Source organism: Camelus dromedarius, chromosome 2 (assembly GCF_036321535.1).
Source record: "Camelus dromedarius isolate mCamDro1 chromosome 2, mCamDro1.pat, whole genome shotgun sequence".
In the NCBI taxonomy this organism is placed as follows: domain Eukaryota; kingdom Metazoa; phylum Chordata; class Mammalia; order Artiodactyla; family Camelidae; genus Camelus; species Camelus dromedarius.
Genome location: NC_087437.1, coordinates 15,248,394 through 15,273,078, shown reverse-complemented (window position 1 = coordinate 15,273,078; position 24,685 = coordinate 15,248,394). Strand labels below are relative to the sequence as shown.

Genomic DNA, 24,685 nt, shown 5'->3' with positions numbered 1-24,685 from the left:
AAATTTAGTATGGCCTTCATGAGTAATTCTACCTGTTCGTGTGTGTGCCTTGTTCCTCTTATGATCAGTAACATTCATCCATTCCTGTGGCTTGAGTCCTGAGGTTCTAATTGAGCTACTTAACCCTGGTGCCATAATAAGGGTATTTATATTTCTTGGTTTGGCCTTGTTGGCTCCTCAGGTTACCCTACCTTGCGAATAGAGAAGAACGACCTGAGAAGCGTCACTCTTTCGGAGGCCAAAGCTAAGGTGAAGGACATAGCCATATCCAGGGAGAGGATAACTCTAAAAGATGTACTCCAAGAAGGTATTTATTATCTCAAAATCAGGTTTTCAAGAAAGATTTAATGTTAGTACTCTAAAATTTTTTGTCAAATTTTAGGAATTTCATCTCATTTTGTGTCTAAGGATAAGAAGCAGTGCACAATTTATTCCCTCTATAAAACTGATTTTTATTTCCCCTTTCTTTAGGTCTTTAATTTGCCTTAATACAGCTTTTGTGCAGTTCTTGATGTACTAGTGTTTGTCATCTTTAAAGTATATTTTCTGTTTAGTTCTTGTCTAAAGATGTTTACCTCCTAGCAGGCCTCTTGGAAATATTCGAGGTAATTATCTCTGTGATGGAAAGTGGGGAGGGTTCTAGCAGAAGAAACGTGCATGGGTTTTGGAGTTATGCCCAAGTTCCAACTCTGGTCCCATAATGTATTACTTGTGTGACTTTGGAGAGATCACTTAACTGTCTTCCATGTCCAGTGTCCTCTTCTGTAAATTAGGACTGTGTTTTCTACTCTTAGGCTGGTTGTGAAGATTAGATGAAATGATGCACCTTAAATGAGCTAACACGTGATAGGTGTTTGGTAGATATTAGTACCTTTCCCTTCTTCACTTGCTGTTCCTTGGTTTCTTTTTTGAGTTTTAGGTTATTGATTGGGGAGAATGCTGAAAGAAGAGGACAGAAATTAATAATAAAATACTTAATTGAACTCTTCAAGTTATTAAATAGAGAATTACTTTTTCTCCCCTTCCATAATTCAATTTGGAATGTTTTGGATGCATATGAGTCAGTATGAATTCATCTGTTGGTTGGGATGTTTGTAGGTCAGTGACAGCTGAGGGAGGGGCTTGAACTGTCCTCAGTGGCAAATAGTAATTAACGGAAACAGAGTTTTTGATGTGTATTTGAATGTATGAGGAGAGTCCATTTTTCTCCTTTGTCATTGCTCTGAGGCTAAGCCTAAAAACTGAGAAGTGCCTCTATAGATACCCATTACTGAGCTCCAGTGCCCCTGGCTGTATCATTAGTTTGTTTAGGATATTTCAGAAAGAATTGTCATATACTTAATTTAAATATAGTATTTCTAAAGACAAGTCAAGATATTTTATAGTCACAAAGAACTTCTTACATTAAAAAACAAAGATTTGAGTTCCTTTTACTCTAGGGCTGGAGTAATGTTATTAATCACATATGCCCTTTTTATGTTTAATTTATGTTGTGCCAGAAAGTTACTTATTATTTTATGAAAGTTATCATATGATCTCAATAATTATTATTTTCCCTTTTAGGTACTTTTGGGCGTATCTTCCATGGGATTTTAGTAGATGAAAAGGATCCAAACAAAGAAAAACAAACATTTGTAAAAACAGTTAAAGGTAGGATTTTATTTCCCGTGCTACTCCCATAATACTTTTCTGTCTGAGGTGGCTATGCCAGTGAAATTCTGTCTCGAATTCCCAGTGTGTGCAAGACCTTTAAATCAGTCCATGTTGAGTTAGCTCATATAGTCTAACTTTTTAGGAGATTTGTGTGGTTCTCACTAAGGTATAGAAAATAAAAGCTAATGAATTAAGACATTAAACATTTGCTAGATACACCCAGTACTCAGGCTTCTAGTTAAACTGCATTCACGTGATTTCATTTTTGCTTTGTCTAATATGTTCTCCCCAAGATTAAAATTCTGTGGTTTTTCCTTCTTAAAAAATGTTGTTAGTAGTTTTTCCTTTGTTTCAGCTCACCCCCACCCCCAGTACTGAGGACTATAAAGGAAAAAATGCCCCCCAGACCCACCACACCATATATGAATAGCTGCTGTTTACCTTCCTCTCACTCCCTCTTCCCTCCTTTTTTTGTTGTTATATGTAATCTGCAGAAATTATCTGTGTGTGTGTGTATTTCTTGGTATAGTTTTGCAAGTATAGTTGTAGTTGGAATTGCTGCCCCAGGAGGTGTTTACACTTAAAATTTTGGTAGATGTTACTAGATTGTTTTCTAATGTTTATATTTTCATGAACAGAATACTTTTTACATACTATCCTTTTGGAGAAATGTGATGCTTAATTTTTCACTTACGGATTTACATAAATTTTTCAGTTAGAGATTCTCAATATACTAGAATATTTTTTATATATGGCTTATTGCCTAATACTGGTAAATTAGCAAGACCTTTTAAAATATTAGATGTTAGAATTTTAATGATTTATAATTGATATTTGTAAAATCTTAAATAATTCTTTGCTAAGTCTCTTTGTTCACTTTAAGAGGAAAGAAAAGTTGGTAATTTAAATAGTGCTTAATGTCTGACAGTGTCTGATATAAGTTGAGATAACCGGATATTAATTTTGGAAAAACAAATTTAGCATTTAAGGTGTAGAAATTGAGGGCAAAATTAGATTTAGTATTATGAGTAGCAAGGTGACCATTTATGAAGTTTACAAAGTTACTTTATAAGAACTTACGTTTCTAAATTTACTTCAAGGAATTCTTGGAAAGTATGAAGAATTTAAGTTTAGTGCTTCTAAAAAGTTGGGTTATACTAATCTAAAAAAAATCCTTGGAATTTTGTTTCTTTTAATTTAGCAGAACTTCTTGCTTAAGAATACTGCAAACACAAACACACATTCATACTTTTTATTTTTCCAAACAAATGGTTTAACTTACAATATTGTTCAGTATTTATTTTATTCACTCACTTCTCCTAACCTCAAAACACTTATTTTAAAGATTGATATTTAAGTTTGGTCAAACTAAGTTTTCTGACTAGTTTTGAAGGATATTTTCCATATTATTCTTTGTAAATGTAAAATTTGAACCTTAAGTTTAATAACTGCTGCCTCTTGTTATATTTTCTTTTTTTTTTTTTTTTTAAGGAAACATTTCCCTTTCATTCTAGTATTTCTTCTGGGGTTGATAAATATTCTATGGATAACTTAGAACTAGGCTATTGTTAATTTGTTCTCTGAATGAATCTTGAATTAACAGAAGAGGTTTCTGTTCAGAATTGGGTTGATTTAGGATTGGAAGAGGAGGAAAAAAGGAAATAATAGTGATAAGAAAACACAATGTGGATACTGGAACTGTTTCACAAGATAAGATTTCTCTTTCCGTATACATTTGAATTGTAGCCACTTGCTTGTTTCTGTGTCTTACCACCGTAATTATAATGTTCTTTCAGAGCCAGACGGAAACAAGAGAAAGCACAGTGAGTCCTTAGCCGGGACATGGTCATGGTTTGCATAGGAAACACAGAGGAAGTGTGCTGACCACATTCTTTGCCTCAAAATTGTTAAATAACTCCACATGATTGAGTATATGAGATCTGTTCTTTGGGAATGTTATTTTTATTTTTAAATTGAAGCTATGTAGAGCTGATGAAGTTCGTTGACAAATGTATAGCTTTGTTACAAGCTATACAGTTAGAAGCATAGCTTAAAATGCAAAAAAAAAAATAGTTTTTAAAAGAATGACCTTTGCCTTTGGACATAAGCTGGAAATTGACATTTGGCTTCTTAAAAAATTTGTATTTTTTCACAGAGATTTAATGAATATTCCAATATAAATTTCCAGAGATTGAAGTTAGGAATCTGATTTTCACAGAATGAATATTGTGAAATTGAATTCCATAAAATGAATCAATTTGAGATTTTGATATTACATTATTATTTTCTTTAATAGCTTCTAATTTTTTACAGCTTAGAAATAAGTGGGTTTTTTAAATCACTTTGCTCTTTCTTATAACTTTTAGAATGTTAATTATTATATAGTATTCTTCTCAAATGTATATATATTAACGGTAGACCTTTCAGTATTTAAAATTAAAAGATTAGGACCAGACTGGGTAAGGAATCCAGGAAAATGATTTTTCTTACTTAATATATAAAATTATTTTTTCTCCAAAGTTTTCTTAGCCTGTCTTCCAGCTCAAGTGCCCCTTGTTTAATAGAACATGTTTATCAAAGTTAAGAACTTGAAAAATTATTCCAAAAATGACACATCCTGAAGTTACCTTTTATTCTACTTGGATCTCTGTACAAGTTTACAGGAAAGTAAACCCTTACCAGCTGGGTACAGACCTCCAACTATTACTAGTTTTTATTTCTAAAAACATCCTTCCAGCCCCTAAAGAGTCATAGCCATAATTTTATTAAAAATCAGATTACAGAAAGAGTAAAAAGGTGCATTCTACCATTTACTAAATGATCCTAAATTTTAAACAGTTTTTAAATAACTAGAGTTTATTCCAGCATACACTGGGATGAAGTTCTTTTTCTAAAGCAGTAGCAAGTGTTTCAAGTTCTTTGCTTTTGTCTACTCACTTTGCATTCCTACAGAAGTTTTAACCAAGTGGAGCTGTCTGGAAAGTGGACAGTAGGAGCAAGTAGTAGGAGAGGGAGTGATTCCATGGGTTAGTTAGACTTGGAAGTAAGTGAAATTTATGATTTCTTAGCTTTGACAGCTCCACTTTTAAGGAGAGAATGTGTGATCATGGTGCCTGAGTTTAGTGGTCTGGATTTTACTGTTGGTTCAGCATTTTACTAGATAGAGCTGGGATGTGGGTCTTGGCTTTGCCAGTCTTATCTTTTTCTCTCTTCTACTGCATTGATCAGAAGATTTATAAATTATTACTATCTTTTTACTGTTGACATACAAATTTATTATTAGTTTCTTTGAAAGTATTAACAATATACTCTTAATTTTGTTTTTGAAATCTAAAAACCATTTTTAAAAAATTAAAACTCATTTTCAGTTTTATAATGAAAATATATTATTCACTTAATGGAAATGTTCTTTTCAAACAGTGAAGAAAATCCTCTGTACCATTAAGCTAGTGATCCCTGTAAGATAAGAAATCCTTGTAGATTTGTGCAGATATTTGATGGCTTCAAATTCTTTGGAAGGTGCAGACTAAAGACATTGGTAAATTGCATTTATCATGTTTTATTTCAAAACATTGAACTAAAAGCCAATTTTAGTTCTGTTTTGTTACTTTGGACCAAAAAGCATGAGTTAAGAAGCTGAAAATAAAATGGAATAATCATACTAATTTTGGGTATTATCTGAAAATTAAATCTTCTTCTGCTAATGTAATATTAATTCTTTTTGTTTGTTTGTTTTTAACCACAGAGAGGTAAGAAGAAGAAGACAATAAAATGCACCACAATCTCCAGTCAGAACTCCTGTGGTCATTTTTTATAGTTGTATATTAAGTTAGAAAGTGTAAACAGGACAGAAAGGTACAAAATGTAAATTCTCCCACCTCTAAAAGTAACCACCATAAACAATTTCTTATGACTCTCCATGAGTAAGAAAAAAAAAAGCACCAAATATATCTAATTTTCCAAATAAATCTGTTTTTGAAATACGACTGATCACACACACACAGTTTTGCACCTTACTTTTTAAATTTAATGTATCTCGCAGATCTTCCTCTGTCAGTACATACAGACAAAACTTCTTAAAAACATAGCTGCATAGTATTCTTGTGTGCTAATTTAACTAGTTCTATGTTGCTGGGCACTTTGGTTGTTAGGGTTTCTTGCTGTTACAGTTGAACAGTTGTACAGCTGTACAATTGGTGAGCTTCTGTGAGTAGACTCTTAGCAGTGGGACTGATGATGGTGAAGGGTATGTGCACTTAAAAATTTTGTTAGATGCTGCTTCCCCCACCTACCCAACATGCTGTTGATGAGCCTGTTCCCTCACACTCTTGCTTAAACTGGCAGGTAGCGGGCTTTTTTGTCTGTTCCAGTCTTACGAGGAGAATGGCTTCTCCCGATGTAACTTGCATTTCTTTACTTAGGAGTGAGACCGAAAGTCATTTTGAAATTTTGTTGGTCATTTGTGTGGTTTGTTTTTTTCAAGTTAACTATTATGTTTATATTCTTTGCCTCTTTTTCACATTCTTTCCTTATTGATTGTATGGGTTCTTTAAAGAAGAGGGGAAAATGAAATTAGCCTTTTACATACATTATGTTGTAGCTGTTTCCCCAGTCTGTTATTACTTTCACTACTTTGTTTCTGGAACCTTTTAATTTCTAATTTTTACATAGTCAAATCTATCTTTAATGGCTTCTGTTGATGTTGACCTTGTCAGTGAGACTCTACCTCCTCCAATAGAATTTCAGCCTAGACCTATTTAGATACGCCTGTAACTTTTATGAAAATTTACTGTATAGTCTGATGTAATTACTTACTAGTACCAGAAAATATTGATGTTATATATAATATTATCATACTATATATGACAATGTCTTTTTCTTTACACAGATCAAGCTTCTGAAATTCAGGTGACAATGATGCTCACTGAAAGTTGTAAGCTACGAGGTCTTCATCACAGGTAAGAGGAGAAACCACCCAGCATTTAAATGTTAAGCATAGTAAACACTGTATGCTACATTTTTAAGAATGTTCTGATGTGTTCTGAATTGCAAATGTTTTTAGAATAGCTTAATTTTTTTCCTGAATATAAAAGTGAAATACATACTCATTGCACAAAAAATAAAAAACATAGTAAAGTGTAAAGAAGGGTATAAGCCCACATCTGGATGATTATAGCTGAGCTTTCAAGAAAGAGTTTATACATATTTATGTGCATATTTCCCTTCAAAAATAGTATAATGATATACATATGCTAAAAATGTTTGTTAAGAAATTTTGAGCATATAGAGTACTAAAGACAAGAATAATAAACACCAATAAGCCCATCTCCTAAATTCATTAATAATTAACATTTTGGCTGTTTTTGCTGTGCATGTGTATATATGTATCTGTCATCTATTTGGGTAGATATAAGTAGATAGATAGATAGATAGATATTTTATTTGTGAGTAAATTGGACATTTCAGCACTTTCGATGCATTTCTAGCATGCATTTTCCAAGAAATTGAGGATATTTTCCTATATAATCACAATGCCATTATCCTTAACAAGCTTAACATGCTTCTTGATACAGCAAAACAATGTATCTATCTCTTCATGTAAGTAAATTCATGTCCACATTTAAAAAGACTACATAGCAGTACATTGAACAGATGGACCATGTTTTAGTTAGCCAATCTCTCCTCATTAGTTCGTAGTATGAGTTTTAAAAAAATACTTATAGTTCTATATGAAGAACTTTTTTAAAAAAGGTTAATAACAACCTCTTCACAGAACTATAACAAAAAAAATTCTATCTTCTAAGCCAAAAAGGGCTTAAATATAGTATCACAATGTGCAGCAGGGTCAGTGTTGGGGCAAGATTTGTTTGAGTTTTTTTAAACTATTGTATAGAGTCAACTTAATTTGTATGCCTACTGAAACTTTGGTCACATATGTTTTAAATATGGAATGGTGTCCATTCTCATTGGAGGATATTAATGGACTTCTGGAAAAAAAAAGAAAGTGATGTGTGCAAAAGGCATCATGCATTGTAGTTTCCGTGTACTTTGAGCAGTTACTTGAGTTCTACCAAAAGATAAGATGACTACACTGTTTTATCTTTGAATTTTATTTACGCTTTGGTTCATGTTCAAAAGAATCTGTGAACCTAAAAAGAAGGCAGCTATAGTAAGATCAATAAAATGGTAATGAAAATGAAAACAATTTTCTGGCATTGTGATGGTAGAAAAGGAAACAAGCCAGCAGTAAGGAGTTATTCTTACTGTGGTTGAGCATAAAACAACTCTTAATTTCTGGGCAAGCAAAGCTGAAGGAAACATTAAAATTTGATAAATCTCATTATTAGAAGGGAAAGAAACTTACATGTTTCTTGGGGGAGAAAAAAGTTTTTCTGGTTTCAAATTCTGAAGCTGATGTCTGCGTAGGTTTACCATATACTTGGGACATTGATTAAAGTAATGAACAGATATACTTTTTTTATTGAAGTATAGTCAGTTTATAGTATTGTGTCAATTTCTAGTATACAGCATAGTGTTTCAGTCATACATATACATACATATATTCATTTTCATATTCTTTTTCACTATAGGTTACTATAAGATATTGGATATAGTTCCCTGAGTTGTACAGTATAAACTTGTTTATCTATTTTATATATAGTAATTAGTATCTGCAAATCTCAAACTCCTAATTTATGTTTTCCCACCCTCTTCCCTCCCTCCACACCCCAGTAACCATAAGTTTGTTTTCTATGTCTGTGAGTCTGTTTCTGTTTTATAAATAAGTTCATTTGTCTTTTTTTTAGATTCCACATATAAGTGATATCATATGGTATTTTCTCTTTCTGGCTTACTTTACTTAGAATGACCATCTCCATATCCATCCATGTTGCTGCAAATGGCATTATTTCATTATTTTTTATGGCTGAGTAGTATTCCATTGTGTATATATACCACAACTTCTTTATCCAGTCATCTGTCAGTGGACATTTAGGTTGTTTCCATGTCTTGGCTATTGTAAACAGTGCTGATATGAACATTGGGGTGCATGTATCATTTCAAATTGAAGTTCCCTCTGGATACATGCCCAGAAAGGGGATTGCTGGATCATATGGTAAGTCTATTTTTAGTTTTTTGAGAACTCTCCATACTGCTTTCCATAATAGCTGCACCAAATTACATTCCTACTAGCAGTGTAGGAGGGTTCCCTTTCCTCCACACCCTCTCCAGCATTTATCATTTGTGGACTTTTGAATGATGGTCATTCCAATGGTCATTCTGTGAGGTGATACTTCATTGTAGTTTTGATTTGCATTTCTCTTGTAATTAGTGATATTGAACATTTTTTCATGTCCCTATTGGCCATTTGTATGTCTTCATTGGAGAATTGCTTATTTAGGTCTTCTGCCCATTGTTGGATTGAGTTTTTATTATGATGATGATGATGTTGTTGTTGTTGTTGTTGTTGTTGTTGTTGTTGTTGTTGTTGTTGTATGCAGATAATCTTTTTAGTTGCACTGAAAATAAAAAAGCCAGAGGCCTTTAAAAAAGTTGAACACACAGTATTGAGGGATTGAAGATGTCCTTTTGAAGGGTTAAAATTGTGTGGTTTAATATTGTTATTTTCCACTCAATATTGTTAAAATGGCCATACTACCCAAGGCAATGCATAGATTCAGTACAATACCTATTAAATTGTCAATGACATTTTTCACATAACTGGAACAGAAAATTTTTAAATTTGTGTGGAAACACAAAAGACCCCAAATAGCCAAACCAATCTTGAGAAAGAAGAAAGGAGCTGTAGGAATCACATTCGTTTACTTCAGACTATACTACAGAGCTACAGTAATCAAAACAATATGTTCTGGCACAAAAACAGACACATAGATCAGTGGAACAGGATAGAAAGTCCAGAAATAAACTCACCCACTTGTGGTCAATTAATCTATAACAAAGGAAGCAAGAGTATAAATGGAGAAAAGACAGTCTCTTCAATAAGTGGTGTTGGGAAACTGGACAGCTACCTGTAAAAGAATGAAATGAGAACATTCTCTAACACCACATACAAAAATAAACTCAAAATGGATTAAAGACCTAAATGTAAGACCTGATACTATGAAACTCCTGGAGGAAAACATAGGCAGAACAGTCTTTGACGTAAATTTCAGCAATAGTTTTTTCAAAGCAGCTCCTAGAGTAATGGAAATAAAAGCAAAAATAAATAAATGGGACCTAGTTAAACTTAAAAGCTTTTTGCACAGCAAGGGATGCCATCGACAAAACAAAAAGACAACCTACAGAATGGCAGAAAATATTTGCAAATGAGACCAATGAGGGACTAATTTCCAAAATATGCAAACAGCTGATATAGCTTAATATGAAAAAAAAAAAAAGAATGCAGTCAAAAAATGGGCAGAAGACCTAGTCATCTCTTCAAAGAAGACATCCAGATGGCCAACAGGCACATGAAAAGATGCTCGACATTGCTGATTAATTAGAGAAATGCAAATCAAAACTGCGAGGAGGTATCATCTCACACCAGTCAGAATGATCATCATTAAAAAGTCCATAAATGATAAGTGCTGGTGAGGGTTTGGAGAAAAGGGAACCCTCTTACACTGTTGGTGGAAATGTAAAATGGTGCAGCAACTATGGAGGACAGTATTGAGGTTCCTTAAAAAACTAAAAATAGGTTTACCATATAATCCAGCAATCCCCCTCCTGGGCATATATCCAGAGAAAACTAATTCAAAAAGACACAATGTCCCAATGTTCACAGTAGCACTAATTACAATATCCAAGACATGGAAACAACCTAAATGTCCATTGACAGATGAATGGATAAAGAAGTTGTGGTATATATACACAATGGAATATCACTCAGCCATAAAAAAGAATGAAATACCATTTGCAACAACATGGGTAGACCTGGAGATCGTCATTCTAAGTGAAGTAAGTCAGAAAGGGAAAGAAAAATACCATATGATATCACTTGTATGTGGAATCTAAGAAAAAAAAGATACAAATTATATTTACAAGCCAAAAACAGACTCACAGACAACTATGGTTATCAAAGGGGGAAAGAAGAAAAGAAGAAAAAAAAAATTCTCCTTGGGATGAGAATTCTTGGGATTTACTGTCTAAACAATGTTCCTACATACCATGCAGCAGTGCCTGATGGCAGGCACTTTGCTGAATGCCTTGCGGCTCCACTCTGCAGAGGCGCTCGGCCAGACCGAGGACTGGACGCATTCTTGCCTCAGCTCCCCACAGAGCCTGCCTTTTCCTCTGCCTTGTTCTCTGCAGCACCTGCCTCTGCCCTTGCTCGTCCACTCTTACAGATCCCAGGCCTTCCTCTTTACCTTCCTTTCCTTAGCAAAATGGGCAGAATGAAGAGCAGCCATGCACACTTTGAAATGTTTTCATGCAGCTTGTCACCTCTCCCGAGGGCTTTTAATCCTCTGATGAAAGAATAAAGGATTTGATCTTTTCCAGCAAAATGACTGGGCTTGGAGCAAATGTCTTTAAAAAGCTCTGCTCAGTAAATTTCAGTCATGAGGAAAGGAACAGAGAAATAATTTTGATGGGTGGCTCTTCTTATTACCCCAAAACCATGGCATGCTCAGCTAAACCTGAGTGCAAACCTGCTGTGGTCTTTTTTTTTTTTTTCAGTTTTATTGAGAGAATTGACGTACATCACTGTATACGTTTAAAGCGTACACCATGATGATTTGATTTACACATATTGTGAAATAATTACCACAGGAGGTTCAGTTAACATCCATCTTCTGATATAGATACAATACAAAGGAAAGAAAGAAGAAAAGAAAAAAAAAATTCTCCTTGTGATGAGAGCTCTTGGGATTTACTCTCTTAGCAGTGTTCCTGCATCTCGGACAGCAGTGTTAGGTATAGTCATCCCTAGGAGTTATTTATCTTATGTAACTGGAAGTTTGTACCTTTTTGACCAACTTCCTCCAGTTCCGCCTCCCGCCCCCTCCTGCTGTTGTCACCGTAGTATGCATGGGTCCTGGTGTGAGAAGAGGCTCTGTCCTCTCCCCTGTACTCCGCCTTGCTCCGCTGGGAGGGACTGTGCAGTGATCCAGGGGAAAACACAGGGATTGGAATCAGATGAAGATTTGAATTTTTTTCTCCGTGTGCTTGCTGTTTGTCCTTGGCAGATTACCTTACCCCTCTCTCCCTGCATGGGTTTCATCACCTGTAAAGAGAGACTAAGCATCACTGCCGCTCTCAGGCTGTAATGTAAGCAGAGGCCCTACAGAGAGGCCTCATGCAGGTTCACTGGTCTCTGAGTCTTCATTTTCCTGGGTCCTCAGGGTCAGTGCTTTCTTTCCCTGTTAGTAATTCCTGCACAGCATGAGGGGGGGCCCACGGCGTTCACTTGTGCATTGTTAGGCCAGAATTGTGAGACTGTGGTTTTAAAAGAGATACATAGTTAATTGAGACAATTTAGGAAATACAGAAAAGGAAGGTAGACATGATCTAAAGTCCCACAACTCAAAGACAAACAACTCTTGGCATATTTCTGTGCAGAGTTTTGTTCCTTTTTCTCCGTATTTGTAAATGTCCTGCAAACATAACTGAATTTTGTGTCTTGCTTTCCTGTAAAAATAAGCTTTCACTCGTATTCTCTTAACACCTCTTTGTGACTGTTCAGTTGTTTTATGCTATCCTATTATTTCAGTATACTTCCTTATATTTGGACATTCAACTTGTTTGCAACTTTTTACTAGTAATACTGCATTAACTATCCTTGTCCATGTAACTTTCTTATGTTTAATAATATTTCCTTATTAATATCCTTAGAGGCAGAATTTACTAAGTTAAGAAGTAGGAATGTTGTTAAGGCTGTTATTTGGTGTTATTTATCAAATATTTATTAAATGCTTATTTCTGTGGCACAGAATACAAAGCACTGGGTGTAAAAAAGAAAAAAAAAGAGTTCACTTTAGTTTTTTCCATCTAGGAATTTTCAGCCTAGTCGGGGAAATGAGGTAATTATGTAAAAAGTTACGTAATCTTGGGGAAAAGGAATAGTTATTTCCAGGTACCAGTGGAAGAGGTGTCATTAGACAATAGGATGAAAGTATTTATGTGTGCCATGGAAATTTTAAAACAAGATCTTTTCCTACGTGCGTGGCTTTATTTGTATATCATAGCAACATTGTGTGGTTGGTGGCATCCTCGTGTTAGAGCTATGGAAACTAAGGCCAAGAGAGGTGTTCACACAGACAATGAGTGGTAAATTTAGGATTTAGAAATCAGTTTCTAAATCTCATGTGATGTGCTGAAGACTTCTTGGCTTCTTGTGGCAGTTTCAGACTCTTGGTTATCGTACTGCTCTGCAGACTGTGTGGGGCTTTTTTCTTAAGCCTGATGATGAACCAAATGTTACCATAATATGCTCATGCTCAAGTCATTTTTTAGGGGGATTACCCTTTAAAGATTTAGTGTGGCTAGAGTGTGTTTTAAGAGACTCTAATCCACAGGAAACATCTTTTGAGTTTATAATTTTTCCCTATCAAGAAAGTGCATTTGTAGGAAACATTACAGTCATTTAAAATTTTACATTTTTAATGATAATCATGTTTTTAAGTATGTTTGAGATTTTCTTGTTGTTTTAGGTTATTTTTATTTTGTTACTTATAATTAAAAATAAACCCCTGACGTTTCACTTGTCTTTCTCCTGATTTCTTATTATTTTACAGAAATCTTCTTCCCATTACCCATGTGTGTATAGAAGAAGGAGAAAAACCCATGGTGATACTGCCTTACATGAATTGGGGGAATCTTAAATTGTTTTTACGGCAGTGCAAATTAGTGGAGGCCAATAATCCGCAGGTGAGAAAACTTTGCCTGAGCACCAGTTATTTACTGGTAGCTTCTAATATTTTTAAAAGTAGATGTTAACATTTTTGTATATAAACTGTCTGAAGGCCTGCAAAACAAAACTCAGAATGAACCAGAAGATATGTATAACCTGTTGACTTAGAAGAAGATGGTTTGTGATTCCTGTCTTGAGGCTTACACTCCGCTGATGCTGAAGTTTTTCCCTGTATAACCGTTGTGTGTTTATTCATAATCACCTCAAACCTTCTGTAACACCGTCTCAGTCATTTTTCTGATAACTCTTTGCGGGCTCTGGTGCTGAATCTCCCTTCTAGGAATGGAAATCGACTTTACAGAGCCACTTGGTCCATACTGTACACATCCCCGCCCACACCCCCCTACCCCCCTAAAAAGCTGGTGATGACTGGAAGTATAGGTTGTGGGGGATAATTGGGGATATTTTTAATATGCTTGCTTGCAAGATATCAGTCATCTAAGAGTTTCTTTCTCTTTACTACTCATGCACATAGCTGTGAGGCATTTGTTGGATTCCAGACACATTATGAAGGTAGTGGTAGTGAAGTCTGGTGGGTGTTTCGCTCCCTTCTGTACCTTGTAGCCTCATTAATTTGGTTTTAGGATTTGTAATAATGTTCTTATTAGAGTAGCCAGGAGAAAGTAGATTCAAAAGCTGCATTGAATATTTGGCTTTATAGCTATGAGATGCTCGGTAAATTGACAGATTAAAGCTAGGCTTTCCAGCAAGTGGTTGGAGGCTGTGACCTGTCAGCACCACCTGGAGAGGGATTTCATTGCTCAGCCTACAGTACAGGCACCCTGGCTCTGGAGGAGGCCGTCACTAGAGAGAGCTGTAGACCTGCATTAGTTTGAAAGTGGTCCCCAGGGGATTGCCTCCTACTAAAAACCTATTGTAAAATAATAATAAGCATTATTAAATATGACCTTGACAATTCATTCACTGAACAGATAACTTATTGAGCAGCTACTGTCTGTGCTGGTTGCTGGGGAGACAGACCTAACAGATGAGAGAGACAGTGAAGTAAATGGTAAATTACATATTGCAGGATGATAAAGACTACGGCAGACATAAATACAGGGAGCTATGGGAACATATTCTTGGTCAAGAAGTAGCTTTTTAAAACTCAGTGTGTAGGTGTAAAGAAGTGTTTTGGGATGGAGTAGGATTGTGGAATAAAACAAGCAACTGCCCTCATCATTTTTGTGCTGCCTGCAAACATTGTCGTTTTCTGTTACCACAGGCAATTTCTCAGCAAGACCTGGTACACATGGCTATTCAGATTGCCTGTGGGATGAGCTACCTGGCCAGAAGGGAAGTCATCCACAAAGACCTGGCTGCTAGGAACTGTGTGTAGGTGCTATGAGCTCGTCACTGTTGTTTGGTGTTTATTGCCCCCTGGATTTGGGGTTCTCTCCTGGAGTCACAGTGGGAATTGTGTTGTATTTGAGTGACTGTGGTCCATATTTTTAAGTACTCTGATTGCATTTGATGTTCACTGTCTTTACTTTTCAGCATTGATGACACACTTCAAGTTAAGATCACAGACAATGCCCTCTCCAGAGACTTGTTCCCCATGGACTATCATTGTCTGGGGGACAATGAAAACAGACCAGTTCGGTGGATGGCTCTCGAAAGTCTGGTTAATAATGAATTCTCCAGTGCTAGTGATGTGGTAAGTGCTGAGACCCCCAGAAATGAACAGAATGAAAATGAAGAAGAGGCTCCAAACGTTTTAAAAATGCTTTTCTATTCTTTAAAAAAATCGAATAACTGTTCCCTAGAGTAAGGAATTCAGAAAGCAAGTAGAGTTAGTTCCCAGTCAGCCAGTTTGTGGAGATAAACTATGATCTAAACCATGGGCCATCACTGTGTGTAATCTCATTTCGTCCTCACAATAATCTGTGAGAGGGCTGTTAACACTATGAGATAGGTAGACACTATTCCATTTTTAGGTGATAATATTGAAGTTAGACAGGTTACAGTATTTGATTATTTTTTTAAGTCCCAGAATGACCAAGTTGTTGCTTTCTTTTTTCCAAAAGACCTCTTCCAAATATTATGGCCTGAGCAATTTATAATTCCCCACGTCACTCTCTTCCCTTATGTCAGTTTTGCCCATTCAAGCAGATCGTATAGTGGGATCCTTTATACTTAGTGATGTATAGTTTCAGAAGCCACTTTTATTTGTGGGTTTTTTGCAGGCATTTATAATTGTTTTTAATTTCTGTCACTTTTTAGTCTGATTTGGAAGATTAATTCATTTTCCTGTCTCTTGCTTACTGCACTTTAGTATTGTACCTGAATATTTAGAGATTAGGTAAAACTTCTGCTTATAAAGTCGCCTTATCTCACTCAAATGATATCTATTAGTGTTACATGTAAAATCTTATAGAGAAATTTGCTTTAAAGTTTCATTTGTAAAAATGGGCTTACTATATCATTGTATGTTGTGTCTCATTGATGTATTCTATTTATAATATAGGGTTACCCTTTTACTTCTAAGTTTGTATGGTTTAAGGATTACTCTTTTAATACACACTTTCCCTCAGTGTACTAGTGTCCTGTGGCTGCTGTAACAAATTGCTACAACCTTACTGGTAAAACAACAGGTATTTATTCTCTCACAGTTGAATTCTGGAGGCCCAGTTTGAAATCAGGGTACAGGCAGGGCCTTGCTCCTTCCAGAGGCCCTAAGGGGGAAACCTTTCTGGCATCTTCCAGCTTCTGGTGGCTGTTGGCACTCCGTGGCTTCTGGCTGCATCTCTTGGCTCCATGTTCATGTCAGCTTATCCACCGTGTGTCTGTTTCTCAAAACTCCCCCCCCACCCCCCCACAGTGATACGTATGATTACACTTAGGACTCACCTCATTATCCAGGATACACTTCTACTCTTGAGGGCCTTAACTTAATCACATCTTTTGTCATATAAGGTGATATTTACAGGTTTTGAGGATTAGAATGTGGACATATCTTTGGGGCCACCATTCAATCCACTACACTCAATAATTGAAATTAGCTAAAATTTCCTTACTGAAAAACTAATATTCCAACTTAAAATCCTTGAAATGAGAGTGATTTGTTAAGGGAGGAGCCATTTCTTGTTATTATGATCTTCTAATTTTTTTTTTCTTTTTCAGAAGCTAGGTTAGCTGTTATATTGTGCCTTTCTACACATCAAATGTCTTGATAAAACATGATGTGAATGACCAATTTACATATATAGGTTTTAAAATTTTTTCCCTATAAATTAAGGTCTTTTATTATGCATCTCTTCATAATACTTTGCTTTAACTTAATTTAAAATCAACTACTCTCTGAAAAAAAAAAAAAAACTTAACCTGACACTTGACAGATGGGCAGAGTAAATATGAGTGATGGTGAGAAAGATGTTGTCTGCTTCACGGAGCTGCTGGAGAGGTTAATAGTGGATGGAAACTGGCCTCATGTTGTCAGGCTCTTTCCCAGCCAGAGGCGTGGGGCACGTTGGAGAATGGGTGGAGGTGGGAGAAATGCATCCTGACTCTTAGATTCAGAACCCCGAGGGTCCAGCTTATATAACAGTGGGGAACTTGGCCTAGTCTGTTCTTTCAGAGCTGTGATAGCAAAATAAAACTTCTCTTTCTAACATTAATGTGAAGACGTTAAAATTCCAAGTAAAGCAATATAAACATGCAAAGCAGCTCACACAGTTCTCATAGTTGTCTAAAGAGAACATGGACTTCTTTGGGGGAAAGGAGGGGTTGCTTTTCTGGTTTTGATATTTGTTTTTCCCAAATGATGTAAAAAAGGGAAGCGGATTTGATTTAGGCCAGCACACAGCTGCTGCCCTGAATGGCAGCAAGGACGGTTGTGCTCTCTGATAAGGTGCTTGTTCTTAGGGTTGCCAGGTCTTTATTCAGAGGTTCTGAATTATAGCTGGAATCCCTTGCCAGTTTCTACCTTAAAGCAAAGTTCTTTTCATGGGGAAAAAATGAGTTTAACTTTGTTTTAGAACTGTGTTGAATTACAGCTGTATGGTTTTCTAATCCATCCCTTTAGAAAAGCCTACATCTGAACATTTTTTAATGCAGGAAAGTAAGAGAGACTTTTCTCACTTTTTTTTTTTTTGAAAAATCTCATTCCATAATTGATTTGAAAGATTAATTCATTCAACTCTTTGAGATGTTAATATCCTTTTCAATGGTTGATTAAAAATTTTTATGTTTTTATTACTCATTGAAATACAGCATAGTTGCCTTAGAAATGAAGTGGCAATTGTGGTGAACCCAAAACTCATCTAACAGGCAGGAAATAGAATCTGTAAGCATGTCATGTAACTTCAGGAGATTGGAGACTGCTTAGAAAAGGGAACATTGATAGCTAATATTTCAGAGGCGTATGCAAGGTAGCCAGTAGTGCTGTTTGCTTGCACAGTGGAAACCCCCAAAATATGCATTGCTTAATTTAATGTATTTATCTGTGTAAGTATTCCATTGCATTTTTAAAGTAGTAATAGGAGTTACTCTTTATAACATTTATGATTAGCATATTTCACAGGAACTCCAGAGTAAAAATTAGATGATACATTTCAGCCAATGGGACCTTAGTTAATAACACATCTCTAAGCAGTGTGATCTGCATCTCTTCAGCTGGGTGCACTGCCCTGTATTAGCTGGTAAAGTCCATATAAAGGATACGTGGCTTAGTTAAGCAAATATTTCAAAGTTGTACTTAGAATTAGTTATTTTTATGGTTATGGTAGTTTACAAATTTTCTGAGAGTTCACATATTTTATGTAAGAATCTGCTGCCCATCAGGCTACAGTCACACCAAATACGTTATTGCTATTTGATACTTGACAGCTTTATGTTTAAAAATCACCACAAACTTAATGGTAAGCAACTTAACAGAAGAAATACTTTAAAATTATAATTAGTTTTAGCATGTCTTGGCATAAACTTAGTTGAAATGTCTGTGTGACCCAAGTTCTTCTGAGCTGTACTTAGAACGTGTTGGTGAGAATACCCATTGATTTACATTTAACATGGTCAGCTCCTAAATGTTCATATTTCTCTCCTTTAGATTCTTATAAATTCATTTCCTTAAAAAAATATATTTTCTCCTAGATATCTTTTGCCTTGGATAATTGAGATTGAAAGGAATGGGAACACTGTTCCTATGACTGTGACTATTAGTGTAAAAATCCTGCCTTTCAGTTTTGTGGGATTGAATGTTTTTCGAATTCTTATATTAAAGCATACGTGTTAAAGTTGCTTTTAAACATCTGTATCGAAAATATGTACACATAATCATGCTCTGTACCAATGTTTCCTATATAGATAAAATTGGGGGTTTAAAAAGCTACATTTAATAATCTACTTTTGGACTATAAAACTTTATTCAGAGTCAAATGCAAAATAAGTAATGTAATCCCACTCCCACCAGAATATCTACACATGTAAAATTTGTATTTTAGCTGTTAATGTAGCAACATTAACTGCCTTGGAAGGGACATTTTCTCTGTCTTTAAAAGTCCTTTTGGCATTTCTTTATAGTTAAAAATTCTACTTGATTTGTTTAGAAATATATTAATGTTTTCCATGTTAAAAAAAATACTTGCTTCTCTGGGTTGTGTTTTCAGTTCTTACTGGAAGGATTCAATATTTCACTATGTCAAGATTCTTAATGTTAATATCAGCTTTTAACTGTTGAACTTAGGAAATACGCACAACTAGATTTGACTAGTTATAAATCTCTAATATTATTCTAAGAGATGACGTCATTATGGGCATTCTTAAGACTATCTGGATATTGTTCTTACTCTGTTTTCATCAGATGTGGTACTGCCATAGATTTTTTTGGTGACTTTTCTTTTATTTGGAAATAGATTTCTTGATTTATATCTTCTTTGAATTATTTAGTTGATTATAGTAGCTAACATAATTCTGCTCTTGAGAGACTTATCTTCTCTTAAGAGACTAAATGCAATCAGGAATGTACAATTAAGAGTTTCTTTCTTGGTGGTTTTCTTGCCTTTATAGTATTACATTGTGTTTAAAAAGCATTTTCTTGGGAAAAACAAGCCAAGCAAATAATTTCCATGCTAATCTTATCAGTGTGGTTTGTGGCAATGAAGAGATCCTTTAAGGTATTTGGACAGTTTTTAGGGTGCAGAGAATATGAAAATGTGTTCCTTGACATTTCTTTTGTGAACATTAGAGTTTATCTCTAGAAAGAGGAGGGAACTCTGTAAAGTTATACAGATACTCTGTTTGCAGTAGAATTTGTTAATATTCGTGTTTGCCCAGTGCCATGGAAAGTCACTGCCACAACTCTGAACATACTTGAGCAGAAGAAGCTCACACTTATCATATGCCCGTGAAGAGTAGTCTTCTGAGCTACTGTGGCATCAAAGAGCAATAGTTTTCAGAGAAAGCTTATTATTATTATTATTGTTTGTTTGTCTTGGGGGGATATTAGGTTTATCTATCTATCTATCTTTCTATTTATTTATTTATTTTAAAGGAGGTACTGGGGATTGAACCCAGGACCTCCTGCACGCTAAGCGTGTACTCTACCACTGAGCTGTACCCTCCCCCGTGAGAATGCTTATTATTTTTAAAGGGACAGAAAACTTTCTATTTTATGCCATTTCTTCATTATTAATTTTAGAATAATACTTAGATTCCCAGTATTTATTTTGTTTCCATTGTGGTTGCAGATATTACACATCAATAATCTTAGGTTTATTTAAATATTAAACTGACATTAAGAAGAATTGATAAAAAGACATTAGGAAAAGGCTGGAGAAGTGAAAAGATCATTCAGACGTTAGTTTAGGAAATAAAGATTTAAAGTTTAATATTAACATTAAGAACATATTGTTTAGTTTTATGAAATAGTATTATTTTAGTAGACCTAATCTTTCCTGGGGATGAGGAATAAATGGATTTACTCTAGGAAAAGTTAGTATCTTTTCAGAGAGACCAATTGCTGTCTTGTGACAGTGTAGTGACCCTCGATGTATTTTCTTTATTTGGCTCTCCTTAAGAACAGATATTTTCCTCAAGAAATCATGTGAACATCTCTTTTCTTCCCTTTCCTACCTTGTCCTTATCGTTCTATTTAATATTCCCTTCAAATAGCCCCAGTGTTCTGATGGACCAATGTCTGAGCATCTGGTACAGTGGACAGAAGTACCATAAATAGCAGACATGTGTGATGGCCTGGTAGGTAGGGCTCCAATACTGGCTCTTCTGTCTTTTTAAATCATGGATCCTAGGACAGATACATAGCAGAAGAGGTCTCTTTTCAGTCATGTATGACCCTCTGTACCTAAGGATGGCTGATTTTGGAAGTTGAGTTGGCAACATGAACTAAATTTGATACCTGAGGCAATCAGTGCGTTTTATATATAGTCATTATGCACCTGGGTACATTTGTTTAGCTGGAATAAAAAAATATTTGCCACAGTGATAAATATGGAGGATTATTAAGATTTTAGGGTTAATAGTTTACATTGAAGAATTGTTCAGAGGACCCCTTTAAAGGTCACTTGTATGAACTTACTAATTGGATCTTAAATTTTAAATAGTAAAACTTTTTTAAAGTATCATAATTCTATAGATACATATTTCAGCTGTGGCTATTGGAAAGGCCTAGAAGATATGTGACTGAAAAATTAAAATTCATAGAACATTAAAACTTCAAAAACTGGGCATTTAGAAAGGGATATATACTAATAAAGCCTGTACCATGTTTGCAGCATAGTGTCAGTTTTGGACACTTATGAAAATTTGTTAGTTAATGTTAGTGAAAATTGAGTGAACGCAGGCTTCTACTCCTAAGAATATTCCTGCATGCTGTTTTGATCTTCAAAGTGAACTTTTAATTAAAGGAATTGGTAGGGAAAGATCCAGAATCCTTCCCGTTGGTCTTCAGTTTTCCGGTCCTTAACCTTCCCTCCCCTTTATAGCTTCATATTTTCTACTGTACATTTCTTTATATACATTTCAGCCAATCTGGAATTCCTGCTGGATCCAAACATGCCAGCTACTTTTATGACATTTGATTTGATCTTCTTTGGATCCCCAGAGAACCTTGTATCTACTTAGTGGCACCTATCAAGAATTTTGTGTCTACCTAATGATACCGGTCACTTGCTGCCTTGTATCTTCATGCACAAGTCATCTTTCCCAGAATGGACAGTGGGGAACTCTGCCTTAATTATTTTCCTTTAGCAGGTGTCCCATATTTTACGTATTTACAAAATTGAAGTTGATGTGTGTGGTGTGTCTTTTGGGTCATTTATTGTAAGGCCATTCACAGCCAGCGTTATTAATCTTATCCTTGGAGAGCTATGTACTTGACTGTGTAAAAGCATCCCGAATGGCCTCACCCTGTCCTCTTCTCCTCTCTGTTTCCATACTGAGTCCTCACATTTCTCCTTGTCTCACTCTCACAGACTTCACTTCAGAGATCCCATTTGTTCTCTTGACTTCAGTTGTTATTTATAAGTAAATGATTTATTAATTGACTTTTGTGGCCCAGGGTCTCCCTCTTAACTGTAAGATACGTTGCATAGACGTCTACTTTGCTTTTCTACTCAGGACCCATGATTCTGAAAACTTCAGCTCCAACTTTGATCTGTACTTCTCTTTAGTTCTCCTGTTGCAGTAAGTTCTAAGTCACTACGAAGATACAGCACAATAGAGGACAATAGGCAGAATATCTGGTTTTGGTGGGAAACGTGATTGATGTGGGTGGGGCACGTTGAGTTCAAGATGCTGATGTGTGGAACGTAGGTCTAGAACTCTGGAAAGACACAGAAGCAAGATATTAGAAACTGGGCATCAAGTTCATAAAACTTGTGATTGTATGAACAAGGGAGTGATCTCAGAGGTAGTAAATACAAAGGGAGAAGAAAGCCAAGGGAAAAATATAGGGAATTTTTATTTTTAGTTAGGGAGAAAGGAAAGATAAACAATGAAATAAAACAGAAAGGTAAGAAGAGAATCTGGAGAATGCTGTGTCTTAGAAACCAAGGAAGGAAATAGTTTCAAGGAGATTCTAGTCTATAAAACATATCTGCAGTGGTCAGAAAGGATGAGGAAATCATTGGGCGCTTTTGAACAAGCAGGTTTAGTAAATCATTAGAGATAGATAAAGCACTTGTCAAGGGCTCTGGGAAGTGAGAAAGTGGGGGCGATAAGTAGATTACACTTTGAAGAAGTTCAGCTGTGAAGAGGAGGGTAAGGGTCATAGCTTGATGGAATGGCAGGCTCAAGAGAGGTTTTATTGTGTTGTTTTGTGTTTTATTTTATTGGGTTTGTTTAGTTTGGTTTTTAGGCCAGGGAACAATGGGGAGAAAGAGATTGGACATGTGGTTTTTGGAGGTCCAAGACATGATGGGCGAATGGGCTCAGAAGCCCAGGGAAAGGTATAGTTTGGCACAGGAAGAGGTATACCTCTTGTCTGATACAGGAGTAAAGCAAGAGATAGAAGAGAGAAGACATGAAAGCTCTTGAAGAAGGCTTGCTCATTGACCTGTGGGACAACTTCAGGTTGCTGAATTCATGTGTAATTGGGGTTTCTAAAGGGACAAAGTGAAGGTAGGGGGCAGCAATGTAAGAAGACAGTAAACCAATATCTTTAAAGTAGTGTAAGAAAAAACTTGCATAGAATTTTATACTCAGTGAAAGTAGCTTTCAAAATAGAAGGAGAAGTAAAGGAAGTAAAGACTTTTCCAGAAATACAAAAGCTGAAAGAATTCATCACCAGCAGACACACACTATAAGGAAGGTTAAGGTGAGTGGGGAAGGTATAGCTCAAGGGTAAAGGGCATGCTTAGCATGCATGAGGTCGTGGGTTCAGTCCCCAGTACCTTCATTAAAGCAAGCAAGCAAACCTAATTATCCTCCTCCCCTCAACAACAACAACAAAAAGAAATGTTAAAGTCCTTTAGTAATGAGTAATACTAGATGGAAATATGGATCTGTACAAAGCAGCAAGTACCAGAAATGGTAACTGCCTGGTTAAATATACATGGGGTTTTTCTTATTACTTAAATTCTTCTAAAAGATAATTGAACATATTTCAATGCCTCTTTCTCAGTAATTGATAAAATAGAAAATCAGTAAGGATATAGATTTGAATATCAGTACCAACCAACCTTGATCTAATTAACAATTATAGAGCACTCACTGAACAACAGCAGAATGCATATTTTCAGGTGCACATGGAATATTTACTAATGTAGACCATATTCTGGGCAATGAAGTCAATAAATGTAAACATTTTGTTTATACAAAGTAGGGTTTTGTGAACACAGTGGAATTAACTTAGAAATCAAAAATAGGAATCTGGAAAATCCTCAAATATTTAAATAATACACTTCCAAATAACCCATGTATTGACAAAGAAATCAAAGGGAAGTTGCAAAGTATTTAGAATTGAATGAAAACGACACATTTCAAAATTTGGAAGATGCTGCTGAAGAGGGACATATATACTATCAAACATCAATATTAGAAAAGAAGAAAAGTCTCAAATTAGTGATCTTAGTTTTCACCTTAAGAAACTAGAAAAAGAGCAAATTAGACCCCAAGTAAGTAGATGGAAGGAAATAATAAAGATTAGATGGAAGTCAGTGAAATATGAAACCAAACATAAGAGAAAATCAGTGAAACCAATGCTTAACTCTGAGAATATCTAATGATAAGTCTTTTGCCAGACTAATCAGGAAAAAAGAAAGAAGTTGCAAATTAACAGTATAATGATTGAGAGAGATTGTATCATAACAGATTCTCACAGCAGTAAGAGAATATTTTGATCAACTTTCTCCAAATAAATTTAGACACGTGGGTGACATAGACAAATTTTTTGGAAAACAAGAATTTTCAAAGCTGACTCAAGAAGTAGATTCTCCAGGGGCAGGATATAGCTCAGCAGTAGAGTGCACACTTAGCATGCAGGAGGTCCTAGGTTCAATTCCCAGTACCACCATTAAAAAAAATAATAATAAAAAATCAATCAATCAATCAATCTAATTACCTCCTGCCCCTTCAAAAATAAATAAAATTTTAAAATAAAATAAATGAATCTATTTTTAAAAGTAGATAATCTGTATCTATTTAATAGCTCTATATCTATTTTTAAAT

The 24,685-nt window shown here is 35.3% G+C and overlaps 1 protein-coding gene across 2 annotated transcripts in view; it reads left to right on the top strand.

Moving 5' to 3' along the window:
- Positions 1-24,685, top strand: part of RYK (receptor like tyrosine kinase) — a 95,345-nt gene that overhangs the window by 60,985 nt on the left and 9,675 nt on the right. Inside the window, exons 8-13 of one of the 2 annotated variants that reach the window (XM_031438244.2) lie at positions 182-307; positions 1,564-1,650; positions 6,542-6,611; positions 13,386-13,518; positions 14,787-14,896; positions 15,059-15,218. In XM_031438244.2, the coding sequence (XP_031294104.2) occupies positions 182-307; positions 1,564-1,650; positions 6,542-6,611; positions 13,386-13,518; positions 14,787-14,896; positions 15,059-15,218 (686 nt within the window). Of the gene's footprint in view, positions 1-173; positions 308-1,563; positions 1,651-6,541; positions 6,612-13,385; positions 13,519-14,786; positions 14,897-15,058; positions 15,219-24,685 lie in introns of both variants that reach the window. The other variant, XM_064491315.1, reaches the window with a different exon arrangement.